General features: G+C 40.0%; 1 protein-coding gene across 1 annotated transcript in view; it reads left to right on the top strand.

Moving 5' to 3' along the window:
- cacna2d3 (calcium channel, voltage dependent, alpha2/delta subunit 3) overlaps positions 1 to 17,731 on the top strand; it is a 37,815-nt gene extending 20,084 nt beyond the window's left edge. The window contains exons 14-39 of the mRNA XM_062415544.1: positions 1,070 to 1,203; positions 1,644 to 1,661; positions 3,465 to 3,536; positions 3,720 to 3,800; positions 3,904 to 3,978; positions 4,899 to 4,982; positions 5,293 to 5,364; positions 5,479 to 5,540; positions 5,632 to 5,699; positions 5,846 to 5,891; positions 6,005 to 6,102; positions 6,289 to 6,382; positions 7,983 to 8,078; positions 8,199 to 8,320; positions 8,986 to 9,063; positions 9,166 to 9,227; positions 9,314 to 9,358; positions 9,445 to 9,507; positions 10,108 to 10,178; positions 10,272 to 10,347; positions 10,601 to 10,641; positions 10,997 to 11,052; positions 11,158 to 11,275; positions 11,419 to 11,531; positions 11,726 to 11,808; positions 17,639 to 17,731. Of these exons, the coding sequence (XP_062271528.1) occupies positions 1,070 to 1,203; positions 1,644 to 1,661; positions 3,465 to 3,536; positions 3,720 to 3,800; positions 3,904 to 3,978; positions 4,899 to 4,982; positions 5,293 to 5,364; positions 5,479 to 5,540; positions 5,632 to 5,699; positions 5,846 to 5,891; positions 6,005 to 6,102; positions 6,289 to 6,382; positions 7,983 to 8,078; positions 8,199 to 8,320; positions 8,986 to 9,063; positions 9,166 to 9,227; positions 9,314 to 9,358; positions 9,445 to 9,507; positions 10,108 to 10,178; positions 10,272 to 10,347; positions 10,601 to 10,641; positions 10,997 to 11,052; positions 11,158 to 11,275; positions 11,419 to 11,531; positions 11,726 to 11,808; positions 17,639 to 17,731 (2,021 nt within the window). The remainder of the gene's footprint in view (positions 1 to 1,069; positions 1,204 to 1,643; positions 1,662 to 3,464; positions 3,537 to 3,719; positions 3,801 to 3,903; positions 3,979 to 4,898; positions 4,983 to 5,292; positions 5,365 to 5,478; positions 5,541 to 5,631; positions 5,700 to 5,845; positions 5,892 to 6,004; positions 6,103 to 6,288; positions 6,383 to 7,982; positions 8,079 to 8,198; positions 8,321 to 8,985; positions 9,064 to 9,165; positions 9,228 to 9,313; positions 9,359 to 9,444; positions 9,508 to 10,107; positions 10,179 to 10,271; positions 10,348 to 10,600; positions 10,642 to 10,996; positions 11,053 to 11,157; positions 11,276 to 11,418; positions 11,532 to 11,725; positions 11,809 to 17,638) is intronic.
- The last annotated feature ends 663 nt before the right edge of the window (positions 17,732 to 18,394 follow it).

Genomic DNA, 18,394 nt, shown 5'->3' with positions numbered 1-18,394 from the left:
GTCGCTCTAGACTGAACCACTGGAGACCTGTTTCCAGAGTGGTTGTAGTACAGTACAGTAATGTCAAGGACATCAGTAGTCATTGAAAGTAAGCAGTTACTACCAGAGGCTATTTCAGCACTGGTTTGAGGTATTTCCATTTTATTCCAAGTTATACTTCTAGTGCACCACATATCTGAGGGAAATATTGTTATTTTACTTGACAACTAAAATTATTAGTTATGTTGCAGATAAATATTTCATTAAAACTATTTTTGATACTTATCTAGATTTTGCTGATAATGCTTCAGTACTTTAATTTAGATTTTGAAAGCAAACCACACTAGCTGGTGAACATAGTTTAGCATTTGCATTTAGGAGCCAGATATTTCCCTCAGAAATTGGTGGAGACCAAAACGCTAAAAGGAAATATAAATATCAGCATTCGCTAGATGGGCAGAAACACATCTCCAAATGAATACTGTTAGTGTGGCTCTATCTATGTCTTGAAAATGCAGATTTAATCTGTAGAGTCCAAGCATGCAGTTGACGCATGCTTTAATAAAACTCCACTGTCGATGTGCTTCGTTTCAACCTTTACTGAACACTTTCTTCTTTACATACAACATGAATACATCCTACACAAGCATGATAAGTATAGTAAGCATGGCAAGAATAATGGCAAACAGTCAGTGTGTTCTAAATGCTCCATAGCTTCAGTTAAAGTATCTAACATGCACATACAGCATGTTATACATTTTAAGATCATCTTTGGTTCTTATTAAAAAATAAAACTATGGAACTGCTTATTTTCCATAGGGATTTAAATACAGCAAGATCTAAAATATTTTCAAATATGTTTCTAAAATAGCTCTACCAAATGCTAATGTTGCTCTGTATCTGCTGGATGTGTAACAATGTGAAATAATAAAATAGGTCAATGTTTAATGCCCTCAAGTGGCCAAAAAATAAATTAATGCAGGTTTCAGATGGCCCAAAAACATGCAGGTCTTCATAATGTGATCATAGTATGTTATTCCTCCACACTTTTTTTTAATCATTTTGAGTTCATGTGTGTGTTTCATTGCAGGTTATTTCAGTCAGATTTCCACTTTAGCAGATGTTCAGGAGAATGTAATGAGGTATCTTCACGTCATGAGCCGCCCAAAAGTCATCGACCACGAGCACGACACGGTGTGGACTGAAGCTTATGTGGACAGTGCTGTAAGTGTATTACAGGGCTCTACTTATTAGTTTGAAGAAGTGTGACAATCTGCTGTGAGTCTTTAAGTTATTAGTCCATATATGTGTTTTTGTGTGTGTGATTGCATCCTTACGTGTACCTGTTGTGTGCATCAGTGCAATAACATTTTCTCCAGAGAAGGGACAAAATAATAGGAACATATTACAGTATAATATAGCCCAGTATTTGGCCTATAATGTCCACTGCATGAAATTATTATATATATTATTTTGTAGATCCATGCACAGTGACTGTGCACATGTGTGTATCTGCTCTCTTGTCATTACTCTTCACGCTGCTGGAATGATTTCTCATTATGAGCTTCATTAATCTGCATGGATTACCCCCAATGTACATCTGTGTCTGCAGTCAGTGCAGAATGTGCAGAGTTTCAATCTTTCTGCCTCTTCTTTCCAAACAGCTTTCCCAGGCGCATAAGGTAAACATCTACATGTGATCAGATCTCTTTGTGCTCTCAGGTTGACTTAAATTAAGACTAAAATGATTTATTTGTTGTTTCATAAAAGATTCAGCAAGATGCTGTTAAGAGTAGTATCAAAGAAAGGAGATCAAGGTAGAGTAATTGCAGTAGTACAGTAAAAGTGACTTAGAGAGGTTAAATGACTGATTATACTTTTCAACATTATGCTTTAATATTTCTTAGAAAGTCTTAAGTTCTTCTCTAATGGTACAGCAAAGAAGCATTTATTGTACTTCTTTTCAGTATGGAGACACACTCACACACACACAAACACACACACACGCACACACACGCACTTGCGCGCACGCACACACACACACACACACACACAGAAAGGTTGGGAGATTGTTCTCTGGAGTGTGTGCTCTTGTATCTCAGCCTCAGACACACCATTCATCATTCTGTGGATCATTGCATTTTATCTCCTAAAGCCCATAATAAAACTGACATTGGAGGGGAAACCAAGAAAGAGAAAGAGGGAGAGAGAGGAGGGGGGTAGTTAGGTGTTCGAAGGTTTACCTGTTTGTGTGTGTGTGTGTGTGGGAGTGTGTGTGTGTGTGTGTGTGTGTGTGTGTGTGTGTGTGTGTGTGTGTGTGTGTGTGTGTGTGTGTGTGTGTGTGTGTGTGTGTGCGCGCATGTGTGTGTAGTCTGAAGCAGTTTCCGCCAAATTGTGTGTTGAGATGAATGTAAGGACCCACCATTCTTCATTTTGTCAAGCTAGCTAGTACACACTGCGGTTCACAGCCTGTTTGCGTCATATGCATGCATGTGCATAAATGAACAACCCCCCCACCACACACACACACACACACACACACACACACACACACACAAACACACACACACACACACACACACACACAACATGGAGGCATGTAGGCACACTCAGCTGTGTGGACTCATGAGGTGAGGGAATAGCAAACCTAGTTTAATGGCACTTATGTGCTTAATTATGTCAGCCTTCATCCTACTGAACTTATCTCACCTTCTCTGAGCGCCACATGAGCCTCACATGGTTCAGCTTTGACAAAAAGAAAGCTGGACCTCATTTGGATGCTGCATTTGAACATTTTGTGCAAGGAATAAATGCTGTATTTCTGCTTCAAATCTGTCTTGTGTTTCTAGATCTTAGATATTTTCTAATATTTTTATGTGTTTGTCAATTTTGTAGCCAACAAACAAAATAAAGCCTTGTGAGGCTTTGTTTTAGTCAAGTCATGAAGCTGTTATAACTCATGCTCCACTATTTTTAATACAGACATTTTAATTTAATTTAGTCTGAATTAGGCCTCCTGCACTGGCTAAAAAAGGAATTCTATTTCTTAATCCAATAATTAACTTCCCCACAGCTGCTGATCACATTTAATGTTGTTGCATATTCCTAAAATGTTTCTTTTTACATAATCATTATTATGTAGCAGCTGGAGTAATTTATGGACAAACCATTTCATTGTTGGAATCTCAATTTGTCAAGGTGTGTGACTGTGTTGGTTATTGTATATGTTATATAAATAAACTGTTAAATCTGTAGGATGATAAAGCCTGTCACACACACACATGTCTGAGTTGTTCAGTAATTACAATGAATGAAGTGAAACAAAATGGCAATTTAGTCTGATTATCAGGCAAGCGCAGATTTCAGTTTGAATTATTTATTTATTTTTGCTTTTGACTGATGCTTATGAACCTGATCGGGAAACTTGTTGACAATCAGACAGAATAGCGGCATTCATCTATCAGAAATTCCTTTTCTCTTTTCAGTTGAAAGAAAAAGCAGGCCCAAGTCTGATGACGACAGTAGCCATGCCTGTCTTCAGCACAAAGAATGAAACGGTGAGTGAGTGAGTGAGTGAGTGAGTGAGTGAGTGAGTGAGTGAGTGAGTGACTGACTGACTGACTGACTGACTGACTGACTGACTGACTGACTGACTGACTGACTGACTGAATGTGAGACACAAAATGAGTATTCCTGCAGTCATCTGAAGTTGTGAATGTGTTTTGAATCTTCTCATGCAGAAGAACCAGGGTATTCTGTTGGGGGTTGCAGGAACAGACATCCCTCTGCAGGAGTTGATGAAGCTCATCCCTAAACATATGGTACAATCAGCTGTCTTCTGCTTTTTCAGAAATTCAATGAATATGTTGATATGCATAACAAAAGGGTTTTGAAACGTCTATGTGTCTCATTTTGTTTCTCTAGTTAGGGATTCATGGGTACGCCTTTGCCATCACAAACAACGGCTACATCCTGATACATCCGGACCTCAGGCCTTTGGTAATGTGATTTCTTAACATCACTTTTACACTTTTTACAGTCTTGCAACATTCCCTGACTTTACCCTGTTTTTCCCTTTTGTTTTGTCCATGTATGCATAACTGAAATGATGAAGTGAAAGACTCCTTTGACGAAGGCACACGGAAACATATGTGTTATGTGGTTAGGAGGCTAAATGGGCTCGTATAGTCTGTAATCCCCACCTTTTCCTTTGATGTATGCATGCAGGGATAAAGGCCACTCATAGGGCTGGCTGGCCTGAGATTTCCCAGAGGTAACTTAACACTCACTGGCAGAGACCACAGCCGCTCGCCCTGGGACCGACTGGTTCCTCAGGAGCTATGGCTGTGCTAGTGGATCTGTGCGTGCCAGTGTCAGTGCTACTCCTCTCTGTGCAACTGTGTGTATGTTGGTCTGTGCTGGTTTCTTGTGAGTGTCTCTTTGTGGCTAAAACTGTGCTGTGGTTGTAGTCATTGATCGTTTCTTGTGTACTGGACGACATTACGTAGCAGCATCTGTCATGTACAGTTTAATGCACTGATGTAGACTTATTTGAGCGTGGATTTCCTATCAATCATATTAATCATTTTTAATTTACCTGACAGTGTTAATTTCACAGATGATTTGTTAAATAATTAACCAGCAAAACTGCTGTATCAGGACTTCATAAAACAAGAGTGCACAGACAAGTTTTCTTTTAACAGTGAATCACAAAAGACACATTAAAGTGACGTATTTCTAAATAGATTTATGTTTTCCATGTTTATCTCATCTCTATTTGACAATATTGTGTCACGCATAGATTTCACAGCTGGGTCAGGCTACATTTATTAAATCAGTTTGGTTAAAGTTTTAGTCAAAATGAAAACTCATTATACAAAAGGATCATTAAATTGTGTATACTGTGTTTCTCTGCGCAGTATCAGCAGGGTCAGAAGAGGAGAAAACCAAACTACAGCAGTGTGGATCTCTCTGAGGTGGAATGGGAGGACAAAGATGATATTGTACGTGTTAAAAAAAATTAAAAATGACTATTATAGCAACAAAATCTTGCAAAAAAAAAAGTCTTCATTGTGTGCAAAATTTTACCCTAGGTGTACTTTACATGCAACATTGTGTGACTGCAACTTAATGCCTTGATTTCATATTGTTACCAGAACAATGGTTCTATATTATTTTAAATGAATGCTAATATTAATGAAAGCTCTGTTTTCAGTATCACATTTAAATGACAACCACAGACAGGTCGTTGGATCAATGACCCAGCCTCGACCTCTCGGCTCTACGTGCCTCTTTGTTCGCTTTATCTTTCAGCTCCGTAATGCTATGGTGAACAGGCGGACAGGGACTTTCTCTATGGAGGTGAAGAAGACAGTGGATAGAGGGGTGAGGTTGCTGATAAAGATGTTTAGTGTCTCCCTATCGGATGAGGGTTGTTCTCGCTATCATTTCTAGACTAAAGGAATAAATCTCATCTGCCCTTTTTGTTTGGTCTTTTAGAGGCGAGTGTTGAAGATGCACAATGACTATTACTACACTGACATCAAAGGAACTCCATTCAGGTGAATGTTATTACACTCCTAAATGACTTCCTATTGGTTTATGTCTCAGTTCAAGTGAAACGTTGATTCTGTCCTGTGTTTTTCTCTCCAGCGTTGGAGTGGCTCTCTCCAGAGGCCACGGCAAATACTTCTTCAGAGGAAATGTGTCAGTCGAAGCAGGTATATCGTTCCAAATGTACTGTATTACCAAAAGTCTGAATACAATTAGATGTATGACAATCTGACCTGCATGTTTGGAAGAGCTCTTATTGTATCAGTCTATCACGGCTGGCATTGCTGAAGCGTTACTGACATGTGTTTTTCAGGGCTTCGTGATCTGGAACAGCCAGATGTCGCCCTGGCAGATGAATGGTAACGCTGGGGTTATGGAAGTGGGCATTCATGCGTTATATAGGTTATCCCTCTGTGTTCATCAGGGATGTTGAGGCCTGTGATGTAACAGTGTGTCTCTGTTTGGACCGTAGGACGTACTGCAACACAGAGGAGCAGCACGAGCATCGTCACCTGACCCAGATTCAAGCCATCAAGCTCTTCATGACAGGCCGCAGACCGCACCTCAAATGTAAGAGACATCTGAGTCAGACTCAAATATATTAGACTACATGATGACTGTAATATCTGTGCAGCAATTTGATCAAATTCAATTTTTTTCAAAAAGCATTAACAAAAGAAATTGATTACTATAAATGACTTGGATGTTTTTAGGTGATCACATCTTTGATTAAAACTACTGTTGTACATTCTGCAGGTGACAGAGAGCTGATCCAGGAGGTGTTATTTGATGCAGTGGTCACTGCTCCACTGGAGACCTACTGGAATGGACTTGCCCTCAATAAGTCAGAGTAAGCTGTTTTTAGAATCACTTTCTAGGAGTTTTTTAAGTGTGCAGTTGCATGTTTAGTGTTAGAAAGCTGTTTAATAAAATAGTCTCTTACTTTGTATGTCATCTGTAATTATAGGTAACACTTTCCTTTGAGTAAATAACACGCTATAGAGGTAATTATAAGTAGATATACCGGTTATTGCTTATTAATGTAAGCACTATAACTCCTTTGGGCACCCATAGGCGTAGGCTGGTATATGAACAGATGATTAATGAGAAAACAGTAAAACACAGTTCTAATAATAGAATATTTTATATGATTATATTATCTCATTTCTGTATATGAAAAGTTATAATTGTTGACAAACATTATAATGTATTTGAAACTTATTTATTTATTAACTGTACTTAAATACTAAATAAGGGAACTTAAATGTTGTTATTCAGTTATAAATATTAGTAAATCATTTAAAAAGGTTCAGTCTGCATTTGTAAACGTTAATAATTCAAACATGAGAAGAAGAAACACCAGACAATATTTTTCACGACCTTGCATTTTATAATGTGTTTGTGTTTATAGCTTATGACCCATCTACAGGCCAAATTGCTGGTGAATGATCACGAAGTATAAAGTATGCCTTATGAGAAAATGATACCTGCATTATGAAAATACACACTCAAACCATGTCCCTTTACCTTGAGGGATTTGTTACATCCTGTGTTTTAAAACAATACTCACATGATGACACTATACGTACTTTGAAACTGTTTTTGTTTGCTCTGCTGTAATTGTTTCTCCCCTCTAAACTGGCTGTTAATAGGTATCTTTAATATGAGATTTCAATGATGTGGGATTAAATGGACAGTATACTTGTTGACTTTTAAAGTCTTCAAAAGTTACAGTCTGTTTGGTTTGACATCCCCTGTTTTATTTGTGAGGGACAGTAATACAAAGGGGAGTGTTGCACTAAAAAGACTATGGAACTATGGAAGATACACGATTTATTTTTTTAAATCAGACAGCTGAAGCCTTGTGGTCATGTTAAGAAGGATTTTTTTCCACAGCCAGTATGAAGAATCACAGCGACCAGAAACAGTTTGAATGTTCTGCACATATGAGGGCTATCCTAAGATATACTTGATTTAATACTTATAATGTCCTGGTGTACATACCGTGTATATGATCTGCCTTAAAATGCATGCTTGAAGTAATGTCTTCGAATACAGTAGCATATTTCATCTACAAAACTGTCAACGCTGCCCAAATGAATAATATCATAAATAAATAAAAAGCAAGCAAGTCTTAAAAGATGTAACATCATACAGTCTCTTTTCAATCCTTTAATATGATATATTAATGCTTCCTGACACTAGATCAACTGCGTCAAGAAATTTCCGCTCAAGACATTTAACACCGTTCAGTTTAATCAACAGCAGATCTCAGTTTTGTCAGAAAAACTAACCACCTGCATGAATACAATTATACATTTCCTACATCATATATTTAAAAGAAAAAAACCTAAATTATATGTGGCAATGTGTAATCCTGTGTAATCATCAGCATCCACATAAGATGTACAGATGTGTTTATGTGCCACTGCTCTGCATTATACAAACAGGAACTCAGACAAAGGAGTGGAGATCACCTTTCTGGGAACACGCACAGGCCTGTCAAGAACCAAACTGTTTGTAGCTCCTGATCAGCTCTCCAATAAGTGAGTGCTGCTGCTCAACATTTCTCTAATCGTTACTTAAAGCGTGAGGCGAGGCCGTACTTGTGCTTGATGAATCTAATCCTTCGCTCCCCACTTTCTTCATTCTACGTGCTTCCTCAGAGATTTCCTGACAGCGGAGGACAAGGAGGGTGTGTTTAATGCTGATCACTTTCCTCTGTGGTACAAGAGAGCGGCAGAGCAGGTCCCCGGCACATTTGTCTACTCAATCCCCTTCAGCACAGGTATGCAGAACAAAACTAGAGATAGCAGCACAAAAGAAAAGCTTCATTCATTTATCTGTGTATTGCTGCTAAATTATCTACATCTTGCATTATACAAGTCCATCTCACTAGGGGCCTACTTGTCTTTCTCCAGAGCAGAATTATGTGAAGCACCTCAATTCATCTGGTCACCTTACCAATTCAGCAACTTAGCATCTAAATCAGTCTTTTTCTATACCCCTCTGTCTGTTATGGATTATGGGTTTGAATGGTTTTCACTGATATGATGTGCAGCACAGCTCGCCTCCCTCTCGGCTGTCTGCAGTTAACGTGGCCCACATTCTGTCTGCTATCCAGAGGGATGATGGAGAATTCAGCTTCACTCTCACGACATTTACCACATTTCCTCTGTTAATGATGACTGTATCCACTCAGGCTTTGCCATCATTCCCTGAAATGTCCCGTCACAGCGCTCATTTCAGAGTTATTAGAGTGATCTGGATGTAGAGAAAGCTCTGACTGGACTTCATTACTGTCAAGTAATGTGCTAGTACTGCAGTTCCCTTTGAGTTGGCCAGTTGAGGCAGCTAAATAAAGGGCGCCATCTAGTGAGCATAAAATGTACTGTTCCTCACATGCATGATAATGACAAATGGGTTAGTTTATTCTCTCCTCTTCCTCTCTAGCATTAGAAAATAAGAGTGTGGTTTTGGCCAGCACAGCAATTCAGCTCCTTGATGACAGAAAATCTCCAATTGTTGCAGGTACCAGCTTGTACACTCTCTTTCATAACATTTTCATCACTTTGTTAATCCTTAATTTTAAATATATTGTGCTGTTTCTTATGTTCCTGACCCTCTGCTCAGCTGTGGGGATCCAGATGAAGCTCGAGTTCTTTCAGAGGAAGTTCTGGACTGCATGCAGACAGGTAGCATGACACCAAGTACTGCAACATGTTTCAAAAATAGCTTCCTCATGAGGTACTAAATGAAACTACTCTTGTTTTATGATCAGTGTACAGCTCTTGATGGAAAATGTAGTATTAGCTGCGATAACGAGGTAAGAGCAACCACATAATTCTGGCTAATTCTGGGGTTACTTTGTTGGTTTTGGTAATATAATCTGTTTATTCATCCTTCTGACAGGACATTAACTGTTATCTCATTGACAACAATGGCTTCATTCTTGTCACAGAGGAGCAATCTCAGGTACTGTGTTCAGAGCAATACTGAACCAAGCTTTTTTTGCAGTCTGCACATAAGAATGTATATAAGCTTAACTGTGTGTAAACCTGATAACAGAAGTGGTCATAAAAGCTAGATTTACACATAAATGTTTACATTACAAACACTGTACATCAGACACTGCTTGCACCTAGCTCTGTAAAATGACTGTGTGACAACAAACATGGACTGATTTCTACAAAATGGCTGCCTACAACTCAACAGATTAATGCATCCTGTGGTTTTCAACAAATGTAAAAATGTCCAAATTATGGAGGACATCACATCAAATAATATTGCTTTTCTATTGCAAGGGAGTTCAGTTTGAATGCTTCTTACATCACATTACAGACCCTCTGTCTTGTAGACTTCAGACTTAATTTTGCAAAGTTCCTGCCACAAATTTGTTTCACTGGAGATATTGTAATTTTTTGAAAGTTTGTGGAGTTTTGTTCATCTTTTTCTCTCTTCATGCCATTTGAACAACCTTTAATTACAACTTAGTGAGTCATTGTTTATGGAACAGTTCCATTATTTTGTCCACCCACTGTGTGTCTGTGTGCTTTGACAAAACTTCTCTATCAGACAGGGCTCTTCTTTGGAGAGGTGGAGGGTGCTGTTATGAACAAACTTCTCCAAATGGGGTCCTTCAAAAGGTCTGAGACACAACATAACATCTCTCTGATTCAGTGAGCCGGTCCCTGTTGTTGTTCAATACTGAATGTAACCTCTGCTTGTTTGTGTGGCAGGATCACGCTGTATGACTACCAGGCCCTTTGCAAAGACTATGCTGGGAGCAGCGACAGCGCACGCACTTTATCTGATGTAAGTATGTAAGTGAGAACATTGGCTGATAGAAATTAAAAGTGATCATTTTATCATCTGTGGTACAGTACATTTACATTTGACCTGTCAGAGCTAAAATCAACAGTGCAAAGATATATTATGAATATCTATCTGTCAGTATAGAGTTACACAAAATGAACTGTGACATTTACAAGATATAAAAACTAAAACACTATTCATCATTTAGTTTTAACACAGATATTTTGACATTATATGCTTTTCTCTCTTTCAGCCGTTCACTGTTGTTAAGTGGCTCCTGACTGAACTTGTCATGTAAGAATAATACAGAATCATTAAGTGTGGGCTAATAAATTACATGATATGATGTATACAATGGTGGTGATCTATACATTTCAAAACACAACATGTCAGTTAATAACAGGTTGCATTACTTTATGGTTCCTTAACACTTTTTTGTAGTCATTGTTCTTATAAGAGTTATTACTATTAATTGCTCTTTAAATATTTATACCCTTTTATTAATACATAAGTTAATTGTTAACTAATGTTTGTCCTTGTGCTACATAATGTTATTTAATATATTTCATAACTGTCCTCTGCAACAATAGTTTTAATATATATTCATATATAATGATATTCATATTTATATTTGTTTTTTTCTCTTCAGATTTCTGCTAGAATTTAACCTGTACAGCTGGTGGAACATTGATCTTTCTGTTAAAGGTAACAATAGTTGATGATAGACAATCATTATAGGCATGGAAGTGTGTTCTGTGTTTATTTGTGGTTTTCTGTTGTTCAGTTACACTTACTTTGTTACACATTTAGCTCAAAGATCTCGGGGCAAAACTACGATGGTGCCGTGTGACACAGAGTACCCTGCCTTTGTTTCTGAACGCACCATCAAAGAAACAACAGGCAACATTGACTGTGAGGGTTGTGTCAGGTATAAAATGAATACTCAATGATTCATCAATTAATTAACCCTTTTGCAGATGATATCTATCTCCATTAAATACTAGATGTTCAGCCTGCCACTATTCATATTAAAACATTATAATTCAAGTCTCTTCTCTGTTTGGACTGCAGATCTTTTGTCATACAGCAAATTCCCAGCAGCAACCTCTTCATGGTTGTAGTGGACAACAAGTGTGACTGCAGCATTTCTCCAGTCGTAACCATGGATCCCATCGAAATCATGTATATCCTTTCTTTATCAAACTCAATATGTTTTATATGTGGAAATCCTTTCTGAAAGCATTTTTCATTTCAGCACAGCACAGTATGGATTTCTTACAGTATGAATTAAGAATTTTGAGAGTAATGCGTCACGAGTTGCACTCACTTAAGTTTTCAGTTTCACATCAGGTTAAATCTGCCCTTGACACCTGTGTACACAACGAGTCACTAAAGTGTGACAGACTGAAGTTTCAGAAGGACAGGAAGAAGCCTGAATCATGTCACCCTTTCCACCCTGAGGTACGACAGTGTGTGTGTTTGTCTGCATCTGTAGTTACACATTGAACACTGCTGACACTACAGCACAAAAACAAAGTTTGCTCATAAATCAAGCTGTTTAAAGATATAACATTAACGTAAAAGAGTAACAGAATCACGAGTGTCAATTTATTAAAGGTATCTGTTTTGATTCAAATAGTGCAATTGCTACTTAATAAGGCCAAATGTGTTTCATCTACTGTATGTCAAAAATAACACTTTAAATACTGTAATGTCAATCTGTAAGACGCATATCAATCATGAATTAAGTTGAATATCCAATTGCAGACATTGCATTACTTGATCATTAAGGAATAATTAGGGCCCGAGCACTGACCAGTCAGTGAGGGACCTATTGCTTTTGCCAAGATTCTTATTAGGGCCCGAGCACTGACAAGTCAGTGAGGGACCTATTGCTTTGGCCAGGATTCTTATTAGGGCCCGAGCACTGACAAGCCAGTGAGGGACCTATTGCTTTTGCCAAGATTCTTATTATTATTATTAAGCACGCTCTTATGCCGCATAATGAATCGCATTTTTGGTGGCCTGAACATACATGAAAACTCATGAAATTCTGCACACACGTCGCAGCTGGTGAAAATGTATTTAATTCAACCCAAATTCAACCCTTTTCCCACTTAGGATGTACTGACAAACTCTAAAACTCACCAAATTGGACACACTCGTCAAGACTCACGAATATTATTTTTTGGTATAACCGCAACCTTTTAAGTGCCAAAATGACTCTACAGCACCCCCTAGAACATTAAAAGTTGAAGCCCCGCCTTCTACATGCACGTACATGAACGAAATTTAGGATTCATATGTATCATGACCAGACGCACAAAAAAGCCTCTTGGTCCCATACCCTAAGTCCAACAGGAGGTCGGCCATGTTGGATCACAGGTGCATTTTTTCGGCCATTTTCCCCATTTCCAGGCCTCGTACTGTAACGCTCTCCTCCTACAGTTTTGACTACAGAGACTTCATATTCGAACTGTATCATTCTCAGACCTTGATGATGTAAACTTGATGACAGATTTTACCTACGTTATACCAGGTGGGCGTGGCAATCGTTTGTTTGTATAAACAAACAACTCCTTATAACTCCTCCATACATTGTCGGATGTTTATACATGCAGTGCGTGAATTGTCACACCTGGTGAAGCCGTTTAATTTACCACATCATTGGGCGTGGGTGTGGTAAGGGGTCTCAATAGCGCCCCCTAACAGCAGGTCATGTGACCAAAAACTTTGTCTGATCTTTGTGAAACTTACAGGACTCATAGCACTCATGGGTAAACCCCCAAATTAATTTTTTCAAAATTTTCGCTCTAACAGGAAGTCGGTTATTGTGCATTTCCTGCGTCAATTTTCCGATTTTCCCACTGTGTTTAGAGGACTTTCCCGTCTTCACAGAATCACCAAACTGCCCACATAGGTTCACACTCAGGAGCACTTTAATTTGAGACCATAACTGCCCCTGGGCGTGGCACAACACCTCAATAGCGCCCCCTAATGCCTTTATCCATTTTGTACATTTTCACAAACTCCTACACTCACCAAATTGTACACATATGTCAACAGTCACACATATTGACTACTGACAAAGTTTGGGATTTTTAAGTGAGAAGATGACTCCACAGCACCCCCTGGAAGATCAAAGTTTAAGCCCCGTCTTCCACATTGACATAGAGAAATGAACTCGACAAGGCCTATGTATCATGTCCAGACGCACTAAAAAGCCTCATGGACCCATACCAAGTCCAACAGGAAGTCGGCCATCCAGGCAAAAATGTTCAATCTGGATGATTTTTATTATTATTATAGTTTTAGGCCTTTTTGACAGCCTAAACATGCCCCAAAACTCACCAAAACTTGCAATCATGTCCGATCCGGCCCAAATTTGCTATTTTAAATATCGCGGAAATGGCCGACGCAAAAATGGATTAATAGCGCCCCCTAGAAAATTTAAAAAATCAAGCCCCTCGACTCAGATTGACGTAGACAAACAAAATTCGGGAAACACATGTATTGTGTAAAGACGCACTAAAAAGCCTCTTGGACCCATAGCCTAACTCCAACAGGAAGTCGGCCATCCAGGCAAAAATGCTCAATCTTGATGATTTTTTGGCCCTTCACCCACATTCCTTTTATGCTGAAAAGTCACCCAGACTCATTTGTGGTCTTAGTTTGCCATCTAGTGGAGACATTAACCCCATCACACAATGTTCACTTAAAGGCACAGGAGCAAAGACATCTACATGCCAGTTTTGACAGCCCTGCCACTGCCGCACGCACCGACGTGCACGTACGGCGCGCGTTACAGTTGGGGGGAAAGCTGGGGGGTGCGTGGGCCCTTCGACACTGCTTGCAGTTTTAATTAATATTATTATTATTTCATACAAATATTAAATACATTGTGCTGTAAAAAGAGGAAATTCAGCAAGGAAATATCCCTAACCCTAACCCAAAGCAAACCGACTTTGCACCAAACTGCTTCACAAAGACAGACAGTGTCTATGCACATCCAAGCATCAAAGGATCAAAATTAAGATTTACAAAATTTAAACACAAGTGTAACACTCTAAGAAATCAGATAGCAGGTAAAACACTTTAACCCTCCTGTTGTCCTTGAGTCAAGGGAGGGAGAAGGAAGGAAAGGAGGAAGGAAGGAAGGAAGGAAGGAAGGAAGGAAGGAAGGAAGGAAGGAAGGAAAGAAGGAAGGAAGGAAGGAAGGAAGGAAGGAAGGAAGGAAGGGAGGAAGAAGGAAGGAAAGGAGGGAGGAAGGGAGGAAATGAGGATGGGAGGGAGGAAGGAAGGAGGAAGGAAAGGAAGGAAGGGAGAAAGAAGGAAGGAGGGAAGGGAGGAAGAAGGAAGGAAAGGAGGGAGGGGGGAGGAAGGAAGGAAGGAAGGAAGAAGGAAGGAAAGGAGTGAGGGAGGGAGGAAGGAAGGAAGGAAGAAAGGAAAGGAGGGAAGGGAGGAAGGAGGGAGGGAGGAAAGAAGGAAGGCGGGAGGGAGAAAGGGAGGGAGAAAGGAAAAGAGGAAGGGAGGAAGGAAGGAAGGAAAGAAGGACAGAGGAAAGAAGGAACGTAATGGGGAGGAAAGAAAGAGAGAAGGAGGGAGGGAGGAAAGGAGGAAGGAAGGAAGGAAATATGGAAGGAGGGAAGGAAAGAAGGAGGGAGGGAGGGAGGAAGGAAGGAAGGACAGAAGGAAGGAAGAAAGGGGGTTGGAGGTAGGAAAGAAGGGAGGAAAGAGAGGAAGGAAAGAAGGAGAGAAGGAGGGAGGAAGGACAGACGAAAGGAAGGGAGGAAAGAAGGAACAGTCAAAACAGACGGGGTCAATTTGACCCGGGAGAACGACAAAAAGGTTAGGAGTAACAAATGACCTCCTCCGAGCTGCACCTAGCCCTAGGTTAGGGTTAGGGTTAGGGCTAGGTTTGGGGTTAGGGTTAGGGCTATGGTTAGGGCTAGGGCTAGGGTTGGGGTTAGGGCTAGGGTTAGGGTTAGGGCTAGGGTTAGGGCTAGGGTTAGGGTTGGGTTAAGGTTGGGGTTAGGGCTAGGGTTAGGGCTGTTAGGGCTAGGGTTAGGGCTAGGGTTAGCGTTAGGGTTAGGGCTGTTAGGGTTAGGGCTAGGGTTAGGGCTAGGGTTAGGGATAGGGTTAGGGTTTAGGGTTAGGGCTAGGGTTAGGGTTAGGGTTTAGGGTTTAGGGTTAGGGTTAGGGCTAGGGCTAGGGTTAGGGTCACTCTTAACCTTCGTGTCGTCCTCCTGGGTCAAATTGACCCCGTCTGTTTTGACTGTTCCTTCATTCCTCCCTTCCTTCCTTTCCTTCCGTCTGTCCTTCCTCCCTCCCTCCTTCTCTCATTTTTACTTCCTATCTCTTTCCTCCTCTTTCTTTCCTTCCTCTCTCTTTCCTCCCTTCCTTCTTTCCTTCCTCCATCCCCCTTTCTTCCTTCCTTCTTCCGTCCTTCTTTCCTTCCCTCCTTCCTTCCTTCCTTCCTTTCCCTCCTGCCTACTTCCTTCTCTCTTTCGTTCCTCCCCCCTACCTTCCTCCTTTCCTTCTTTCCTCTGTCCTTCTTTCCTTCCTTCCTCCCTTCCTCTTTTCCTTTCTCCCTCCTTTCTTCCTTCCTTATTACCTCCGTCCTTCCTCCCTTCCTTATTTTCCTTCCTCCCTTCCTTCCTCCCTCCTTTCCTTCCTTCCTTCCCTCCATCCTTCCTCCCTTACTTATTTTCTTTCCTCCCTTCCTTCCTCCCTCCTATCCTTCCTTCCTTCCCTCCTCCCTTCCTCCATCCCTCCTTTACTTCCTTCTTCCTCCCTACTTCTTTTCCTTCCTCCCTTCCTCCCTCCGTGCTTTCCTTCCTTCCCTCTTTCCTTCCTCCCTCCTTCCTCCCTTCCTTAGTTGAGGGACCTATTCCTTCCTTGAGGGACCCCCCATACCCTAAGTCCAACACGAAGTCGGCCATCCAGGCAAAAATGTTCAATCTGGATGATTTTTATTATTATTATAGTTTTAGGCCTTTTTGACAGCCTAAACATGCCCCAAAACTCACAAAAACTTGCAATCATGTCCGATCCGGCCCAAATTTGCTATTTTAAATATCGCGGAAATGGCCGACGCAAAAATGGATTAATAGCGCCCCCTAGAAAATTTAAAAAATCAAGCCCCTCGACTCAGATTGACGTAGACAAACAAAATTCGGGAAACACATGTATCGTGTAAAGACGCACTAAAAAGCCTCTTGGACCCATAGCCTAAGTCCAACAGGAAGACAGCCATCCAGGCAAACATGCTCAATCTTGATGATTTTTTGGCCCTTCACCTACATTCCTTTGTGCTGAGAAGTCACCCAGACTCATTTGTGGTCTTAGTTTGCCATCTAGTGGAGACATTAACCGCTGCACACAATGTTCACTTAAAGGTACAGGAGCAAAGACATCTATCTGCCAGTTTTGACCGCCCTGCGACTGCCGCACGCACCGACGTGCATGTACGACGTCACAGTTGGGGGGAAACCGGGGGGGTGCGAGGGCCCTTCGACACTGCTTGCAGTTTTAATTCTGTTTTATAACGGCTTGGGTCGTATTTTTGCACTGTTGTCCATTATTCCCATTGATAATAATAATAATAACACTGTATTCACCAACATAACTGCAGAAAGGAGGAGGAATACATTTAACAGGGCAAAAATATATACATACTGTATATTTCAGATGATGAGGTTTTAAACAAATCCCCAGCTCAGGCAAATGTATCTAGAAAATAAAATAAAGGTGAAGGTAAACAAATTAACAATTTTATTTATTGCAAACATCCATCACAGTTAACAGACTGACTGATCCAACTTTAACCCACTGGACTTACCATCGTTATCCTGTGCAATTAGATGTTATCATATAATATTGCAGCCTTAAGTCTTACCTTGAATCCAAGTGGTTTTAATAATCTGGTTTAATTATTGTCTAATCATTTTCTCTCTTTTGCCCTGATAGGCTTCATTGTTACCATGTCACTCTGTTCCCAGATCTCAGTAGTCACTTTGATAAATACTGTGTTGATGTAAATTATAGAAATGATGGACAACGCTACAAAATATGACCCAAGTTGTTATAAAACACAATTGTCCTATAGTATAGACAAATAGTGTATAGTTTCCAGTTTCAGTGAAGAACATGACATGATTTGAGTTTTCACATCTACCTTTCACTGCCAGGTACACCCAGTAGTATAGCAGAGAGAATGTCCATCCTGCTAATGTTTGATATTATACCCCAATACAGCTCCATGTATCATAACTGAATGTGTCTTTTGCAGGAAAATGCAATGGAGTGTGGTTCAGCAACACGCCTCTCTGGTCCTCTTACAGCAACACTGCTGCCTCTGATAGCAGTGACCATCAGCAGGTGACCAGAGACTTGGCACAAAGTCTAGCATCCAGAAGAAGAGTCAGATAGGACTGCTCACAAACAAGATGCTTATAAACACATAGAGAACATGGCCAACCAGAAATGAATTTGCTCACACCTCTGCAACAGGCAGCACTCTACTGAGAAAATCTTTATCTGTAGCACTGAGAGTCACATCCATTAATGCTGAAAACATAAACGATGTGGTGCAGCAAAAGAAAATGAAAATAATGGGAGCGTTTGGTGACTTTGCCCAGAGCATTGCTGATCATGCCACTGAAAGTTTATCATATTGTCCTGAATGTGTGTGTTAAGTAAGAGAAAGAAATATGTAGGAGTACTGAGTATAAAACAAGTCCTTTTTTGCAAATAATAAGACATCAAATGTTTGTTTCTTTGTTGTGGAGTGGAAAATGAGGGCTAATGTGAAAGTCAGCAGAATGTAAAATGCACTTTTGTCAAGTGTGAAAAGAATACAGAGTGGTCTATTATTTTGGCAGTAAATTGCTAAGAAAGAAAAAAGCAACAGTGTTGTCATAGTTTTTTGTTTCAAATATTTTATTTTTATTTTTGGTTTTGGTTTCAATAATAGTATGGATATTGTAAAATACCAAACAGATAAGGGATAATTTTAACTTTATTCTTAAAGCTTTATTCTGACAGA

This window comes from Scomber scombrus, chromosome 3 (assembly GCF_963691925.1).
Source record: "Scomber scombrus chromosome 3, fScoSco1.1, whole genome shotgun sequence".
Classification (NCBI taxonomy): domain Eukaryota; kingdom Metazoa; phylum Chordata; class Actinopteri; order Scombriformes; family Scombridae; genus Scomber; species Scomber scombrus.
This window is presented reverse-complemented; position numbering and strand designations above follow the sequence as displayed.